At 44.6% G+C, this 18,808-nt stretch overlaps 1 protein-coding gene across 1 annotated transcript in view; it reads right to left on the bottom strand.

The window, feature by feature from the left end:
* TGFA (transforming growth factor alpha) overlaps positions 1-18,808 on the bottom strand; it is a 102,976-nt gene that overhangs the window by 14,553 nt on the left and 69,615 nt on the right. The window contains exon 3 of the mRNA XM_066378041.1: positions 5,860-5,980. Within this exon, the coding sequence (XP_066234138.1) occupies positions 5,860-5,980 (121 nt within the window). The remainder of the gene's footprint in view (positions 1-5,859; positions 5,981-18,808) is intronic.

Here is an 18,808-nt window from a genome sequence, read left to right as displayed (position 1 = left end):
GCTCTTAAATTTTTTTCTTAAGGAAAAATTCCACCTCCTCAAAGGGCAGTCTAATTAATATATTTCCTTCCAGACTATTTCTATGTAGTTTTTAACATAGTTATGATTAAAAAAAAATCTTTTGTATCAGTTTCTCATTTAACATCTCTTCACCATTTTACTCTTGTCATTTGAAATTCTGTGAAAGTTGTTTAAAAGATTGTACAGGAATTGACATACATGATTTTCTTCCTCGAACCCTTCCCATTTAGGCTGATCCGATTCTGAGAGCACACACAATGCTAGGTGCTTATCTATGTGTACACATCTCTGTTTGCCCTTGATAGTATTTCCTCAGGATAGGGTCCCATAAGTTGGTACAACACAGTACAGACTTCGGAGCCACATTACCATGGGTTCAAATCCCATTTTCCACTAACGCCTGTGTGACCTTGAACAAATTCACTCAATCACTGTGTGCCATCGATTCTGCAGCTTTAAAATGTGATGGTCATAATACTTCCCTCAGAGTTGTTATGAGCACTAAATGAGTTAGAATCTTGTGACGTGCCTGGCACAAAGGAAGGGCTGTCTAAGTGCTAAAAATGTAAACAAAGGATGGGAGCATTTTTAAAGCTCGAGAGATGTTGTCTTCATAAACAATGATGTACTCTCTGGCAGGAGGTTAATTCTTCAATTTTTAGCCAAGTTTTTTGGCATAGGTCCCAAGACAAAGTCTTTAATATGGGGGCCGAGGACCAAGCTGACCAAGGTCCAAGGACCTTGGTTTCAGAAATACGTTTATACCACCTTGCCTTTAAGATGGAGAACATCCACAGGGCTGGGTGGGAGTGAGGCTCCTGGGCCCAAGGACCCCAGTACTGGGCTTACCCATTATTGGCCTCTTAAGAACTGGAGTTGCCAAGGCCTACAGTATCTGCTCCTGGGGACTGGGAGGAGTAAGCTGCCCGGAGTAAAGGCTTCCTCTGCGGCTCTGATCCACGGGCCGCATGGGACAGCCCTGGGTTCCTCGGATTCCACCAGAATCTTTCAACGTCCTTCGGCTATGGTGATGGTAACAATGACCTGGTCACAATGGAGGGGGCACTGGTGCCACCTGCTCTTATGCTCTGCTGAGAACTGGGCTTGAATGTTCTCCAGTGCAGTCTGATAGAACTTTCTGTGATGATGGAGAGAGTCTCTATTTATGCCGTCTAAGACAGTAGCCTCCAGCCACCTAGAGGTACTGAGTACTTGAAATGTGGCTAGTACTTGAAATGAGACTGAGAAACAAAATTTTAACTAAATAAATTTAAATAGCCTTACCTGTCTTAAATAAGAACAGCTCTATAGGCATTAGAGTCACTGGGTACTCATCACATTCCTATGAATTACTAGTGTTCCCATTTTACACACCAAGAAACTGAGGCTTAATGGGACTAAGTCACCTGTTGAAGTGACTCAAGTCTGTCTAACCTTCAGATTTGTGCCTTTAACTGCTCTGCTATCCTGCCAGGTGTGTGACTCTCAGTATCTGCTTCTGGCTGGGCAGACAGAAAGATAATGGGGGCAGGCACTTTCTCCAGACATGGGGATGGTAGTGATGTCATAACTTCTTAACCCTGGGGCCCTACCACCTGCTGGTTGTTGACATGAGAGTTGATCTACAGCTCTCCAGCATCAGTAAGAAAACTTCTCAATCCTGATCTCCCGGGAGGTGTGCTCCTGGTCACACACAGTGGCCACTTTTCTCTGTGTCTGACTGTTCAGATCCCAGCAGAATGCACTGTGGCTGGGCCATATGGAATGTTTCCTTTGGCGGGCAGTACACTGTTTTCACACTTCGCTGTGGGAAAGTTAAGTCGGGGAGTTCAGTCATGGGAGGAGCGGGTTTTGAACAGGTGAGAAACTTCAAACTATCAAACCTTCAAACTAGTTGCCACTGGCTGCCAACACTGGAACCCTTAAAACTCTTGCCTGGGTGGCTTCCTTTAACTGTTTTCTTTTGTTTGAAGACTTCTGCAGGCGGCAGTGTGGAATCTGCCTCCGGGAAAATACGGTGTGCCAGTTCTTGGCCTGCATTTCTATGGCTTTACTGTCTTTGCGAATTCTTTTCCCATTTGTTTCCTGATGGAGTTGGGTACCAGGGGGCTTTATTAAAGGGAGGCTGAAAATACAGTCTAGGGTTCATCTGAACCCATAAATGCTTAAGGATAGTTTTCACTACCTTTGGCTATTGCTGACTAGTTATTTGTTTTAACTTTTTTCCTTGACCTCATATTTTAGTGTAAGATGTCATTTGAGGTTCTCTGGAAATCTAAAGACTATTGTTCTTATGAGAAACAAAGCTTAAGGATGACAGTATTTTAGAGAGAATGCCCTCTTTTGAGACTATAATCTTCAGTCCCTGTGGGTTTTCTTTATAAGGCCATGAAAGACAAGGCCTTCCTTCAAGGTATGTCAGTTTTATTGACCAGAATGTGTGCGTCAGCTCTCCAAAGCTGGGGCGAGTCTTAAGATCAAGGACAGCATGTTCTGCTTTCTCTGTATGGACTGAGTTGCTGGTCTAGTGGGAATTAATTAATTAGAACATTCTTCTAGGTACTGTAAATACCACAGGTATCAGCGTGGTCCTGTCCTCACCGGCTTACATGCTCCGGTAGCGCTGAAGTGGAAACTGGAGACCCCGAGAGTGCCAGCCCTGTGTTGAGGAGACGCTGCACCTCTGTGTGGAGATCTGAAACCTGGCTTTCAAAATGCTGACAACGAATTAAAACCATCAAAGGACAATGTGATTGTCATTTACTGCCACATAAAACACATCTGTGGTCTGAATGATGCCAAGATCCAGTGGGAAAACAGATAAAGAGGTGGTCAGTGCTTGCATGGCTGTGCACCCCCCAGAGGGTCAGCTTTTCCAAACTGCAAAGCTGTCTTGGCTGTTTCCATAGACCCCATGCTGGGCCCATAGGAAGGGCTCCTTAGGAGTCTGTGGTCAGGGCAACCAACTTGGAAATGACCCTGACCTTTCTCTGGAGGAAGGTTTACCTGCAGGGGGAAGATGCTAATCCCTTTCCTGGAAACCAAAATGCTTAGTGATTTCAGGTGGACTCTGTGAGGCAAGGCACCGTGTCCTGCGGGCAGTGGAGGAGAACATGGGTTTTGGGGTTGGAATTGATTGGGTAGAATCCCAGCTCTACATCTTACCAGCTCTGGGAGGCTGGGCAAGTTGCTTAACTTCTTTGAGCTGGCTTGGTTTTCTCAGTTATACAATAAGGGCAAGAATCCCTACTTGAGAGGGAAGTTGTGAGGACTCCACGAGCCACTCTATGTCGGGGGCTGGGGGTCACGCCTGGCACAAGCTAGCTACAGCTTTTACTAAGAGATTACTACACAGTAATATTTATAATGTGAAGGAGGAGAGACAGCCAGTCAGTCTTCTTGATTATCAAAATGTAATGGTGTATAAACATGATGGACAAGTATCTCCCTGAGCCAAGAGCAGGGCTTGGGACCCAGACGGAAGAGAGCAAGAGAAGGCTTCCACCAGCGACGGCCACACAGAAGGCTATTGCTTTTGCTCATCTGCTGGTGCAGGTTGGAGGCCGCCGGCTCTCAGAAAGCTTATACCAGCCCCTTATCTGGTGGGGAAGGCATCTGAGGGGGGAAAAATTGAGCTTTGGACACAATTTATCAGAATGCAGCAAGGACTTGCTCTCTTTCCAAAGAGCACTCTCTCAACACACAGCTGGGGGCAGCCTCCTGAGTTCTCTCCTACACTAGGTATTGCTGGAGGGGAGAAGGCCTTCTGCCTGCTGTGCTGGGAGTTTTCCTGATATCTGGGCCAAGAGGCAACACTTCCTCCAGGGCCGGTGTTTTTTCAAAATGACCAAGCTGCTAACGAAAACAACCCCATCAGACCCCCAGGATCCTCTATGTGTGTTTTAGCAAGAATGATAATAATGAATAATGACTGTGACTATTATCATCATTGTGCTTTGTATTTATGGGGTGGGAAGGGCTCTTAGCTCTGCAGATAGGAAATTCACACAGTCCTTCCTCCAAGGGGAGGTGGCCAGCGTGCCTCTCCAGGTGAGGCTCAGGCGCCCCAAGGGGCCTGCTCAGGCTCACACAGCCACACCCAGGAAGAAGAAAGCCCTATCCTCCACCACTTACTGCCATAGCTCTCCTGGTCCCCACCTTCTCTTGGGCTCATGCAGTTGATGTTCTCAAGCATCATGGTTATGGACTTAGCTTCAGGAACCAGTCTGGGCTTGGATGTGAACTCTGGTACACAAGCTGGGCACAGCTTCTCTGTGCCTGCCTCATGGGATTATTACGAGGATTCTATGAGTTAGCACATGAATTGTCTGTGGAATTTGGTGACTGGCATGAGCAAAAGTTCAATAAATGTTAGCTTTTAGCTTCTATTAACATTTAGTATTATTTACTGGTAATATTAGGTTAAACTCCATGAAATTGCTGACTTTCAACCATTTTTGACCTATAAAATGGCAACTTCATATAGATGAGTGGTCTTTAATGGGGGCATGGCCACCCTACTTCCCCAGGACATTTCGCATCATCTGGAGACATTTTTGATTGTCATGACTACAGGGTGGTGGTGCTACTGGTGTCTGGTAGGTTGAGGCCAGGGATGCTGCTAACATCCTTCAGTGCTCAGCTCAGCCCCTACAACAGGATCATCCAAATGGAAATAGTGCCAATGTTGAGTATAGGGCCACCTAACAGTTTTCTAGTATGGACAGATTAATTTTGTTAAAACATCCCTTTCCAAAACTGACATGGCTCCCCTTGCCTACAGAATACAAGCTCACTTCCAACAGGCTCCGGCCTTCCCTTTGTCTTCAGTCTCGTCTCCTCCCTGCTGTAGCTGCACTGACCTGTAACAGCAGGTCCCCGACACTCCAGGCCTGGAGTAACTTCTCTGTTCTCCTCACCGGCCAAACCCTAACACCTGCTCTGGGAAGCTTTCCTTAAGGGCCTTTCTCCCCTGGTCTGGCTGACCATGGCTGGTGGTTCGGAATGGGACTCCTGGGTCCCTTTCCTGCAGATTCTGATTCTGGGGGTCGGGGTGGGGTTCAGGCACCCTAGCATGCATCTCATTTCTAGGCTGTTCCTTATTCTGTTGCCATTTATGTACATTAACCCTCTGCATGTACTTCTGCTTATTTTATTAGCTGCATGTGAAGGTGCTACCGGGCAGAGACCTCATCTTAGCAACTCTGGCTACTCTAAGGATCCACCCCAGTAGATCCTTGTCCTCCAGAAATTCTAAGAGTTAAACTTGAATCCAGGAATTATCAGACTTTGCTGAACCCAGCAGTAATCTGAGATGCTTGTTAAAATGCAGATCCCCAGGCTCCAGGCCTCTAGGGGTTCTGCCTCAGTGGCTCTGGGCTGGGGCCCAGGAACCTAGAGTTTTCAGCAGCTGGCTTCGAAACAGGTGCCCCTCAGCCCACTGTTATGATCCTTCAACATCTTAGGCCATAGGAGTCTTGGGGGCTCTGGCATGCGTCATGGAGGTAAATGTCCATTTGTGTTTTTTTTTTATTAAAAAAGTTTTTCCCCATTGATTTGAGAGTGGGGGAGGAGGAAGAGAGAGAGAGAGAGAGAGAGAGAGAGAGAGAGAGAGAGAGAGAAGCATGAACTCATTCCACTTAGTTGTACCATTTAGTTGTACACTCTTTGGTTGCTTTTCATTAGGTACTACAATTGGGGATCAAGCCCATTACCTCAGTGTGCCAGGATGATGCTCTGCCACTGAACCACCCAGCCAGGACCAGAGGTAAATGTTCTTATAATTGGTTGCCAGTCTGCCCCCAGCCTCAGAACCCCAAGGCACCAGGAAACACTTACACACATGCTGGCTTGTCTTCCTGTACCAAAAACCTGCAGGTTCCATGAAAGCAGAACTGACTGTGGGAATCCGGGCAGTCGTTAAAATAAGACACCACAGCTGCAGCCATGGGTGGATTTGCTGGGGAGAGAAAAGACATTCGGCTCAGAGCCACATACAGGAAGACGTACCTCCCGGCCCCCATCAGGCAGGAGGGGCAGAACCTGATGACTGGGATTCCTGGTTCCCTCCATAGCTCTCACTGGCTTTCCACCGGCCAGTCCAGGACTAGCGATTCCTACATCATGTATGTGCTTTCCAGCAAGCAGGACTTTATTTATTTACCTTTGCAGAAAACAAAACAACCTCTTCACAAGTTTCTGTGTGAGTCAGAAATACCAGAGCAGTTTTACTATTTACAGTCTACTACCCCAAAGCGACCTAATTTTCTTTTACAAAGTGACAGTGACCATTTATTTTTAAATATAGCCTTCACAAAAATCTGTTTTAAACATAAGAAACTAGAAAAGAGGTACAAAAGTGTATTAGATAACCACTAACCAGATGCTTTTGCATTAATGATACAAAAAGATGTTCATGACACATTTTTGGAAGTTAGGTGCATTTCCAAGATGGTCTGTATAGTATGATTTTACTGAAACAAACATGAAGAAATCTGGGAAGGACTGACATGAAAATGGAGGTAACAGGGCTTCTCTGGGGTGGTGGGCATGGCATGATCATGCCATGAGATGACTTAAGGCACATAAGTCCATCTGGGAGCAGCATGGACAGTAATGAGAGAGCTTTGGCTTGGGGAAGGGGACAAGAACAGAGTTGGGGGACAGAGAACAGTCCTACTCACAGCCCTGACCCCTGTAACTCTCAAGAGCCAGGGGCCTCATCAAACCTCTCAGGGTCTTCCTTCCTTGGCTTTCAGACAGAAATAAAAATAACCAGCCAGGGCCACTGTAAGGAAAAACACATGAACAGACCTGTAGACCAGCCCAAAGGGCATCACTTTGGATTTATTTAATTAGACTCCAATAGCCCTGGTTTTCCAAATAACACTTGGGACACAGTTGATAGCTATTTCAAGATGGCACGGTAGATGTACTGTAGTTTCTGCTGCTTTTTTCACAAGGTCCACCTATGCTTGCATTTTGGATATTTGGGGAGTTGGTCTTTCCTATTACTTTTTGGGAAGATATATTCTTGGAGTTCTTGCTTTTTGAAAAAGGCAGACCATTTCATATTGTGGGTTCTAGATTACCACTGAATATTAAACTCACATTACTGCCTTTCTATTCATGAATTGCTTCTGGAAGTGTCATAATTTTGGAAATCTCATAATTCCAGTGGAAAAAAGCAGAGGGTAAAAATACAACAGAAGCCTTGATGCAGAGGCAAGAGAGCACTTAGTGGTTATGAGCATAGGCCTTGGAGGCAGAGAGACAGGAGTTTGAATCCTTCCTCTGCCACCCGGAGGAGGTACTTGAACTTTTTTAGCCTGCTTGGGCCTCTACAAGATGCAAAATCCACCTGCCTCATGGGTGGCTCTGACTCAAATGAGGCAAAGCTAGATCAGCACTGTACTCAGCAAACCGCCTGCTACACATCACTCAGCTGTTGGTGCTGCTGTTCTTATCACTGGAGAACAAAGATGCTAATGATATCCCACATGTGCAATGACCACTATAGTACATCATCTACCCCTCCCTCCATAAATTCAGTCTAGAATGATTAAAAGTCCAAGTGTCCCCATTAGCCTTTAATGATAGCTACTTTCCCATGTGAGGACACACAGGAAGCACAAAGCCAGCTGGAGATGTCCACCCAGGGCTGCCGGCCAGCCTTGCTCCTCCTGGCTGCAGCATTACCTATCCAGCATCAGTCTCCAGGACAGGAGGTCCAACTGCCTTGGCTGCAAGTCCCAGGCTGGGGTGGTTGATGAATAGGCTGGGCCACTCGCTGACAGTGGACCCTGGAAGGGTCTGCTGTAATTCACATAACTGGCTCCTCTGTGCTCACTAAGCTTGTCAAGGAGAGAGCATGGCAAGATGAAGGGGCTAGGAGCCTAGTGGATCCGATTTGATTTAGACCTTGAAAAAGGCTTTTGATAAACTCTACAAAAGACCATTTAGACAACTACCTCCAAGTGGCCAGAAGGAGTTCCTTGTCAGGGCTTAGAGCCGGGCTCTTCAAAGTGTGGTCTGTGGACCAGCAGCTTCACATTCCCGCAGCTTGTTAGGAAGCCAAGTTCATGGGCCCCACACCAGACCTGCTGAATTAGGATCTTTGGGGTAGGGCCCAGGAATCTGTGTGACATGCTCTCCAGATGATTTTTTAAAAGTCAGGTTTGAGATAGATTTCATACACAGTACCGTTTGCCCTCCAGGAAATTCGTTAAATGTTTGAGACACAGGCTTGTATTACGCAGGAAACAAACACACAAAAAAGGTAGAGACAAAAAGCCTCTTAGAGATGGAAAATGACAGGAGTCCCTAAAGGGATTCTTTTTGGAGCTGATCATCTTTCAGCAATTCAAACTCCCACGTGGCCCTAACGCCTGAAATCTGCTGAAGTTCTTTGGTGGTAAAGTGTCACGTCAATAGAAATACACTGAAAGAAAAACGCTGGGCCTGTCTTTTGGGAACACTACTCTCCAAAACTGGTGGGGAGCAGACTCAATGTCACCATCTTATGTATTTAGGGCTATTTTGCCTCTTTTCACAAATGACTTGAGGAGGCTTTATAAAAATGGGTACTGTAAAAAGAGGATACAAACGGGAAAGATGTGTGTGCCCGTGTGTGTGTGTGTATGTGTGCGAGAGAGAGACAGAGAGGGGAGAGAGAGGGAAAGAGGGGGAGAAAGAGAGAGACAGATGGGGAGGGAGGGAGAAAAAACTCACAGAAAGGGAAAAAGGGAAGGGAGGAAGAAAGGAGGGAGAGAGACACAGAGACACATGGAGGGAGACAGAGTGAGATAGGATGAGAGGCAGAGATGGGGATGGAGAGAGAAAGAAACAGAGACAGAAACAGAGACAGAAACAGATAGTGAGAAAGGGATGGGGAGATCTGGGCAAAGGGAAATAAAGGTAGAGGTTGAAAAAGAACAAAGAAGCCAGGCATACGAAGATAAGCATCAGAACATCACATGCATGTGCCGAAGCTAAGTTGTGGATCCAGCTTTATGCCCCCTAGCAGGCTAAGCAAGGATGCACACAGTTCATTAGATAGAAATGCACCTATTTTGCACATGTCGGACAGATTCAGCTTTGCCTGAGTCTGTGGTCAGAGTGTAACTTCTCTTCTTTCGCGGCTGTTTCTGAAGGGACTTCACGTGCTATAGTGCATGACATCCTTCACAATCTCCCAAAGACAATGCAGAAGTATTCACCAACAGAAGCCTCTAAACATAAAAAGTTCCGTGTGTGTGATGTGAGGGGTGGGTCCTGCTTCCAACAGCACATTCCACAGCTTTGGGGGATGTTATTTGCATGCAAGAAGTGGACAGGAGAAGGGGACCAACAACAGTTCCAAGGGTGAGCCACCTTCTGGCCCTCTGCTCTGACTGTGAACCAGACAAAGACAAGGGGTGGCGCTGGGTTCACCTGCCCTTAGTGCACCTGGGTGCACCTAAAACCTGTGTGCAAAGTGCAAAGCACGCCACAATGAAAGGGGGAGCAATTATTCCTGTTTGGGGGCTTTTAACGGTGTTTATCTCAGATACCACCAGAATCAGCAGCAGAAGCACACGCTGCAGCATGGCAGGCCAGACAGAACCAGCCCCACTGACGTTCCTAGAGCCTCACCAAGTCCAGCAGGAAAGGGACTCTGGGGAAGGTTGAGGAGGGAAGAAGAGGGGTTACCACTTTCCGAGTGCCAGATGCTATCCTTACAGCATCTCATGAATCCAGGCAGGGTAGGTGGTCATAAGAGGTGAAGGATTTGCTCAGTGATTTAGGGAAAAATGACCTCTACAAAGAAATCCCCCAATTCCCAGTATCTTCCCAGAGAATGAGTCTCTCAGCCTCTCGGTCACTTTTCCCTCACCCCTTCCCTATATTTTCTCTACCTTCCTCCACTCTCTTCCTCTCTCTCTCTCTTAATTTTTCTTTCTCTTCTTTCTGAAAACTCGAGGAAAATAAGCAAAGGAAGGAAAAGCCTAGAAACTTACAAGGGAAAAAAACCACTCGCTTAGAAAAGGAAGGCAGTGAAGTCATCTGGGAAGTTCCGGGGAGGCCCCCAGGGAGCCCAGACAGAGGGGAGGGCTGGTCGTTCCCCCAGCTCGGGACCCTGCACTCGGCTCCTCTGGGCACTGAGTCTGAGAAGTGCTCAGGACTGATTGGAAAATCAAATGTTCCGTTTTTTCAGAACAGGCCCATTGGCAGCTGGTGTTTCAAAGCTGCTCAGTTCTTGTTGCTCTGAAATTTACGAGAGGCTTCTCCAACATGTTAAGCAAACGCACATCTTGTAGACACCATTGTTCTCTCCGGAAGCTGTGAAAGCTTTGCCCAGAGACCACGGACCCACTAATAGGGCCTGCAGCCTAGCTTCATTCACGGGAAGAGGGTCTGGAATAGCAATCAAGATGCACGAAACCACGGGTTCAATTCACGGGAGGGGTCTCTCCAGTCCAGAAGGGCTGCTGGAGAGGCAGCCATCTGGACAGCTCCTTCAAACAGCCTTGCTCCCTGGGGAACAGCATCCACACAGCCAGATAGAATCACCCCCTTTCAAAGCAGCCCTAACTGGAGTTCCTGCTGGTCTGGTGGACCCAGGCTGCTGGGGAACGGCTCCTCCCTCTCCTCTCCAGATGTCAGAAGTTGTGACCACGTTTGCCTGTTAGGAAGCTTACATCATTTATAGCCATTTCATTACTTCCTCAAATATCGTGGCTAACTTTCTGACAATTTAATAACGATGCTTGGCTTTTGAGTAGGAACTTTCAGCCAAGATTTTTGACCTGGGATTAAATATTTTCTCTCTTAGACGCTACAACGGCAAAGCCAACTAATGCTTCTGGAATGTCTAGGAGAAAAACCAGTAGATTAATTTAATGAAGATGGGAGTCGGCAAGCAGCCCCTGGTGACGTCAGGGGAGTGTACAGAGCTGACACCCGCACTCGGATGCTCCCAGGGGCCAAGGCCTCCTTTCTACTGCGGGGCCAGGCTGGAGTCACACATGCTTCTAGGCTCAGTTCTGGGACAGGCAGGCTTGCTTCAGGCCACCAGAGGCCCATTTTACAGGGATAGAGTTCCAAGCTCATATGGGACAATGCACAAACCTCCACAATCAGCCAGCATGTGAAGAAAAGGCTGGTATGGAGGGGCTAACACCTGGGGTGGCGGAAGTGCTAAGCCAGGACTTACGGAAACCAATGGCATAGAACACAGGAACTTCTCCAGATAGAAATTGGTGAGCAGAGGCCCTGGTCCCCTGGCACTGGGGGGTGGGGGTGGGGCTGATAGTAAGAACCCTGAGAAGTTTTATAAATGATCCTAAAGAGGAAGAGCAGTGTCAGTATGGAGTGTGGCAACATTATTGACCTTCACCACAGAGAGGAATGCCTGTCCAGGAAGCTAATCAATAAGGGTGTTTCCCAGGGCTGTGTGAGAGGCGAAGAGCAAGGGGGCAGTTCTCAAATGAGCAGCAGAAGTCAGCAGAGCACAGAAAAGGCGTAGGAAGCTCATTCTCTAGAATTACCAACCAACAAGGAGGGCTTGGTTTTGCTGTTTGGGGAATGTGTGTGCAGTGGCCGAATGAGATAAGGCTAATCACTCAACTCATCACTATCAAAACCAAGAACAGTGAGTACTTTAAAAAAGCCATAAAGCAATTTGAGAAAAGTTTGACTTTATAGTACCATCACTTAGGAGAGAATGGCCATTCATTTTAGCGATGGAATAGAAAAGTAACTTGAAGTGGTGGTGCAATTCCTCCCACTTGAAGGGGGTGGGTAGTGCCATTTCTGTGACTACCATCCTCCACCCCAAGATTCTCAATTTACTGAGAGTAACTCCTACACTTCAAAAATACATATTTTTCCTATAACCTGATCCTTTGCACACAGTTACTAATTCCTCAGCAATCTTTTCCAACACTGGCTAATTCTGACCTTATTTGACCTTAACTTTTCCCTGATCTTAAACTGGCTTTAGACATTCCCCGCCCTTTCCCCCCACTTATGGACATGGATACTGTATTATCCCATTAAACCTCTACCCAGCCTACGGGGCAAGTGTTACCAGTCTATTTTTCAGATGAAAAAACAAAATGAAAGCTTAGACTACCTGGCAACAAACACATAGCTAGAAAGTACTAGACTTGGGATTCTATCTCAGTTCTCTCGGATCCTAAGAGACTAAAGAGCTATAGAAAATTAGGATGCTTTTTAAGTCCAGGAAGACAAGTGATGGGAAGGCATGTAATCAAAATCTATAAACTATGTGGAGTGAGGAAGGGGAACACTTGTTAGGCAGTTTCTAGTAATCAGAAAGGGGCACTTTCAGGAGAAACAAGAGGAAGTGTTACTTTCTCTGGGGGAGGAGTGGGGAACTGTACATATGGAATTTATTATTCCCACAGGGGAGCAGGGGCTGCAAAACATAGATGACAAGGATTTCTGTATGTCTGCAGATGATGGCTAATTGAGGGGTAGCTGAAAGTAGGTTGGGAGCTGGTTCACAGGATGGTACTAGGCTGACCCACAAAGTCTGGCCCAGCAGAGCCCCAATCTCTGGACCACATGGCACTCATGCCCAAGAGACTGGGAACTTCTGGCTCACAAATAGTGCTCAAATGAACTTTTTTTTTTTTAAGCAAGAGAGACAGGGACAGAGAGAGAGACAGAGAGAGGGACAGATAGGGACAGACAGGCAGGAAGGGAGAGAGATGAGAAGCATCAATTCTTCGTTGCAGCTTCTTAGTTGTTCATTGATCACTTTCTCATATGTGTCTTGACCGGGAGGCTACAGCAGAATGAGCGACCCCTGGCTCAAGTCAGCAGCCTTTTGGGCTCGAGCCAGCAACCATGGCATCACGTCTATGATCCCACGCTCAAGCCAGCAATAATCCCATGCTTAAGCTGGATGAGCCCACACTCATGCTGACGGCCTTGGGGATTCAAACCTGGGTTCATCTGTATCCTATCTGTATCCTAGTCTGACACTCTATTCACTGCACCACCACCTGGTCAGGCTCAAATGGACTCTTGCATTGTTTTTGCAGCACTTAACAAGATGCTGGGGGAACCAAAAAGAACATCTGAGTTCATTTTATTCCCTCTGGTCATTTATCTTTGGATAAAACCCAAGGGACATCAGATGTTAAGGGAACCAAATTGAAAGAAAGGTACTGTTAAAGGTACTTTCTTACAAAGGTATTGGTTATAAATGATACAGCAATTGTGTGTGTGATGGAGAAAGAGATACATATTCAGAGAGAAAGTCACCGGTGGTATTGGAGCCCAGTCGGGTTCATCCTGCTTGTGCTTATTTTGAAGGCAAAGGCAGAATTTTCATCAGTTTTAGTACTTTACTCTCCACAGGGAGAAGAGAATCAGAAAATATAGAACTACTTTGCTAGGTTTATATTCCACCTAAAGTACTTGGACTTAGAGGTTTTTAACCCAATGTGGATTTCCTAAGGTTCTGGTCTATGATGATGCTGATGATGACTATTATTATTAGAACTATCAATAAATTGTCTACTATCTGCAAGTACTATGCTCAGCTTTTGGTATAGAGAATTTCACATAATCCTCACAAAAATTCTGTGAAGGAGTCATTACTATCCCAGACTTATAGATGAGGAAAGTGAAGCCAAGGGAGGTGAAGGCTGTTCAATGTTGCTAAGTTAGTAAATGGGAACCGAAACCGGACTCATGGTTAGATATTTCCAAAGATCTTGCTCTTTCTACTACATCACATCATCACGTAAGAGGGTGTGTGTGTGTGTGTGTGTGTGTGTGTGTGTGTGTGTGTGTGTGACAGAGACACTGAGTGAACGAGTTGAGGGTTACAAAATTCTTAGGGGCACCTTCCACAGTTAGGACAATTCTTTCATTTAAAGAGTAAACAAATCAGAAGTTACCAGGAAATTCTCAGGGCTATTTCAGAATTAAGAGCTAAAAGTCTGAAGGCAAAATGGCTTTAATTAGTGAAGAGACTTTAGGAATCTAAAATATAATCTCAGTGAAATCATGTGACATTTGGGATCAAACCAGAGTCTGGGCATATTCATCTAAAGATGTGAAGCACACATATTTCAACTTGGCTTCTTACCTGCACCCATCTCCCACCTGTAACACTCCTTTCTTCTCCAAAGGGCATGAGAAAGGGAGAGGCAGGTGTGAAATATCCCCAAGCAGCCCCCAAACTGCATTCTAGACCTATTACCGGTTAAAATGAGATGGAAATAGAAGGGAAATGCACCAGACACAGACGACTGTCTCCTCCCCACTGAGCTCCTCTGCCTCCTCACAGACCCGTTTTCCAGCCCCCAGGTTGCTATCCCTGCTTTGGCTTTAGTCATTTTAAGCATAAAACCAATTTAAAAAATTGCAGGTCATGATTTTGCTTTGAAGACTGTAAACCAACCTCCTCTCTCTTTTACTATTTAATTATTTCATTTCAAAGAGACAGATCATTTCTTTCTTTCATATCTTCAAACCAGAAAGCCCCTTATTCTAATTACATCCTCTTGGGTGTCAACCAGCATTCTGAGAAAAAAAAAAGTCATTTCAAATTTCCATTTACAAAGTAAACCAGGATATCTGTGTTTGGCCCTATTCCGCCAGTGTTGAGCCAGAACGTGAGCGGCTCTGGGGACTGCAGCCAAGTCCTGCTGGATGGGGAATTCTGTTTGGCTTTGTTCAGAAAAGAAGCCCGTTGGAGCCCAGGGCTACCTAGCTTTGCAGACCCTGTGTGTCTCTGTTCTCTATTATATTAAAACCAAAATTGTTAGGTAAAGTGGTTGGCAGAAAACCCTCAATTTACCCTTAGGGAAAAATGCTTCCTCTTATTGAATCTTTGAACCATAATCCCTTCAAATGCTCTCCACTAAGTACATGTAAGCACTACTACCAGGACAATTGTTTTTCTAGAACATTCTATACCTTCAGTACTTTTGACAGATGCCTTTTTTGTTTATAGCCTGCAGATGCAGTCTGAATGGATGAAGTTTACTCTTTATTTTAATCAAGGAAGCTGAGGCATCCAGAGGTAAATTTGTAGCAAAGCTCAACTGCATTAAAAGCATCAATGTGAATTTGTGGCTGGGACTTTGTCCCAAGACAAAAACATGACTCTTCTTTTTCATCTGAATTTTCTATCAAGTTTGGTTGTCCTTAGATAAAATCAAGACAATCTTCTGGAGGAAAAACACTGAGATGGTAAGTGAGTGGGGACACAAACAATCATTTCTTTTTTTTTTTTTTTTTTTTTTTAAATAAATTTTTATTAATGGTAATGGGATGACATTAATAAATCAGGGTACATATATTCAAAGAAAACATGTCTAGGTTATTTTGTCATTAAATTATGTTGCATACCCCTCGCCCAAAGTCAGATTGTCCTTCGCCACCCTCTATCTAGTTCTCTGTGCCCCTCCCCCTCCCCCTAACTCTCCCCCTGTCCTCCCTCCCCCCACCCCTGGTAACCACCACACTCTTGTCCATGTCTCTTAGTCTCATTTTTATGTTCCACCAATGTATGGAATCATGTAGTTCTTGTTTTTTTCTGATTTACTTATTTCACTCCTTATAATGTTATCAAGATCCCACCATTTTGCTGTAAATGATCTGATGTCATCGTTTCTTATGGCTGAGTAGTATTCCATAGTGTATATGTGCCACATCTTCTTTATCCAGTCTTCTGTTGAAGGGCTTTTTGGTTGTTTCCATGTCTTGGCCACTGTGAACAGTGCTGCAATGAACATGGGGCTACATGTGTCTTCACGTATCAATGTTTCTGAGTTTTGGGGGTATATACCCAGTAGAGGGATTGCTGGGTCATAAGGTAGTTCTATTTGCAGTTTTTTGAGGAACCACCATACTTTCCTCCTTAATGGTTGTACTACCTTACAGTCCCACCAACAGTGAATGAGGGTTCCTTTTTCTCCACAGCCTCTCCAACATTTGCTATTACCCGTCTTGTTGATCATAGCTAATCTAACAGGTGTGAGGTGGTATCTCATTGTAGTTTTGATTTGCATTTCCCTAATAACTAATGAAGCTGAGCATTTTTTCATATATCTGTTGGCCATTTGTATCTCTTCCTGGGAGAAGTGTCTATTCATGTCTTCTTCCCATTTTTTTATTGGATTACAAACAATCATTTCTTTATCTTTTTCTTAATGTTATAATATCATACAAACAATTTACAGTATGAAAATAAACATTATTTAAAATTTAAACCCTACAACATTATAAACACAACTAACATTTAAATCACTTTTATTTTTTATTGTTTTACTCACAAATAGAACTGTAGTTTTATAGAAGACTGGTCCTTTAGGAATCTAGGTTTAAATCTGCATAAGATAAATCATGATACTGTCTTGCCTTTGTCTGTAATGAGGGTGATGCAAGCAATTACTGGCCGCATGAAAAGATTCATTATACAAGAACATTCTTGAGGAATTTTAATGACTTTCGCTACTCCTAAGAAATGGGGGAAGATGATGGGTAATTTCTAATTTGTATCTTCAAGACTGAGGCTGACATTGCATCTATGGAATGATGAGGAGCTATAAGTAAGAAGCAGCTGCAAGGAAATGAAAACAGCAATCAATTTTGAATTCACAATGGACCAACGAGCAACAGACTGGATAGTATAGTAAACCAAACCAATGAAATGAAAAAGAGTGATGTGGGAAATTTCTCCCTGAACTCAGAAGGACACAAAGACATACATAAAGAGGAAAAAAGAGACCTGAAAAACGGAACTAAATGATCTAGTATACAGACAATAATAATGCCAAAGGAAGAAAAGAACGCAAACTAAAGTTTACATCATTATCAAAGAAATAATTAAAGAGAACTTTTGAAAAAAGTTTTTCACTGTTTTGAGAAGGGGGAAGGAGGGAACGGGAGAGAGAGAGAGAGAAGCATCAACTCATTGTTCCACTTAGTTGTTCCATTTAGTTATGCACTCATTGGTTGCTTCTCATGTGTGTCCTGACTCGGGATTGAACCCACGACCTCAGCTTGCTGGCACAATGGTCTATCTCCTGAGCACCTGGCCAGGGCCCTTAAAAAGAACGTTCTTAAGCTGAAAAATGCTTGTCCTTCAGACTGAAAGCATTAAGTAACTTGACAAGTGTTCATTACAAATAAAAAGTCTCATAAACATCCAGATGAAAACAGCTTCTTTACAAAGGAATATTATAAAGCTAGCTTTAGGTTTCCCGTAACTACAAGGCAGAAGTCTGTGATGGGAGGCCTAGGATAATCTATTTTATCACATATCATGGGGAGTTAGGAAGATTCCATCAGAGACTGTGTGGCTCTGTTCAATATTTTGAGCCCAGACAGAGATAGAAAGGAGAAAGTTTAAATATACTGACTTTATTTCTTTAAAGAAATAAAAAAAGATCTTATTTATTGATTTTTATAGAGAGAGGAGTGGGGGAGTGAGAAGCATCAACTCATAGTTGCTTCATTTTAGTTGTTCATTGGTTGCTTCTTGTATGTGCCTTGACTGGGCAAGCCCAGGGCTTTGAATCAGTGACCTCAGCACTCAAGGTCAAGGCTCCATACACTGTGCCATCACAGGCCAGGCCAAATATATTGACCTTAGGTAGCTGAGAAATCTGTTTGGTAGAAGTAGGAAACAGAGCAAGAACACAGAGGGTTTTATCTTTGGGCCAGAAGGTTCTTTTTCCTTCCCTTGTTTGCCAGGCACCCATGCCATGTCAGGAATAAGGGTTGACTGAGTATCTTTTCTAGAGCAATGATAGGACCCAGCTATATCTCCCCCAGTCCCACTGCCACATGGCCTGCCCTCACCCCCATACCCTGGCCCTCCAAGGTTGGGGGGCTCTTGGTGTGCTTCTGCTCATGACAATATCCTTCACATCCTAGAGGAGCGGTTGCTGCTTTGAGGCAAGATGAACCCCATCTGTATATTGTGTTCTCCATATAGGAATCCTCAGCAAAGTGTCAGCTGTTGTAAAAAGTTGGTAGTTCCTGGTTTAAGTCCCACAGTCTAAGTGTAGATCAACCATGTCTGAACTTTGTTCTTAAAAGGAAAAATATTACATGATCTAAACACATCAGGGTTTTTAACTCTTATAGTTTCTCCAAGTCATACTGGCTTGGGAACAAAGACCTTATATTTTGCTAAAATATTTCTTTTCCATCAAAAATAAAATAATATAAATGAAGCCTGAAAGAAATCTCTGCCAATTAGCTTGAATTCCGTTCTTGGAAGCCACACAGAATACGTCTCCCTTTTCTATACAATAGTCCTTTCATGAATCTGCAGTCAGCCACCAAATCTCAGAGTTTTTGTGGTGATAACTCCTGGTAATAACCAGCATCCAAGATGGCTCCCAGTGATCTCCAACTCATGGTACCCATGGCCTTGTGAAGTCTATGTGACTAAGAGCATATGGGTGCTATGTGACTTCAGAGGCTAGGTCACAAAAGGCACTGTAACTTCTGCCTTGCTTTTTTTCTTTCTTGGATCACTCATCTGGGGGAAGCTAGTTGCCAGGTCAACAGGACATTCAATGGAGAGAACCATGTGGCGAGAAATGAGGCCTCCAGCCAAAAATTATGTGTTGTGAGCCTTTATCTGACCCCCAGTAAAGACTTGAGATGACACTGCAGACTCAGGTGACATCTTGATGCAACCTCTATGCCAGATTCTGAACCAGAACCTCCCAGCTAAGCTGAATTCCTGACTCTCAGCATATAAGTGAGATTAATGCTTATTCATTTAAGCTGCCAGTTTTTGGAG

This window comes from Saccopteryx leptura, chromosome 3 (genome assembly GCF_036850995.1).
Source record: "Saccopteryx leptura isolate mSacLep1 chromosome 3, mSacLep1_pri_phased_curated, whole genome shotgun sequence".
NCBI classification, from domain to species: Eukaryota; Metazoa; Chordata; class Mammalia; order Chiroptera; family Emballonuridae; genus Saccopteryx; species Saccopteryx leptura.
This window is presented reverse-complemented; position numbering and strand designations above follow the sequence as displayed.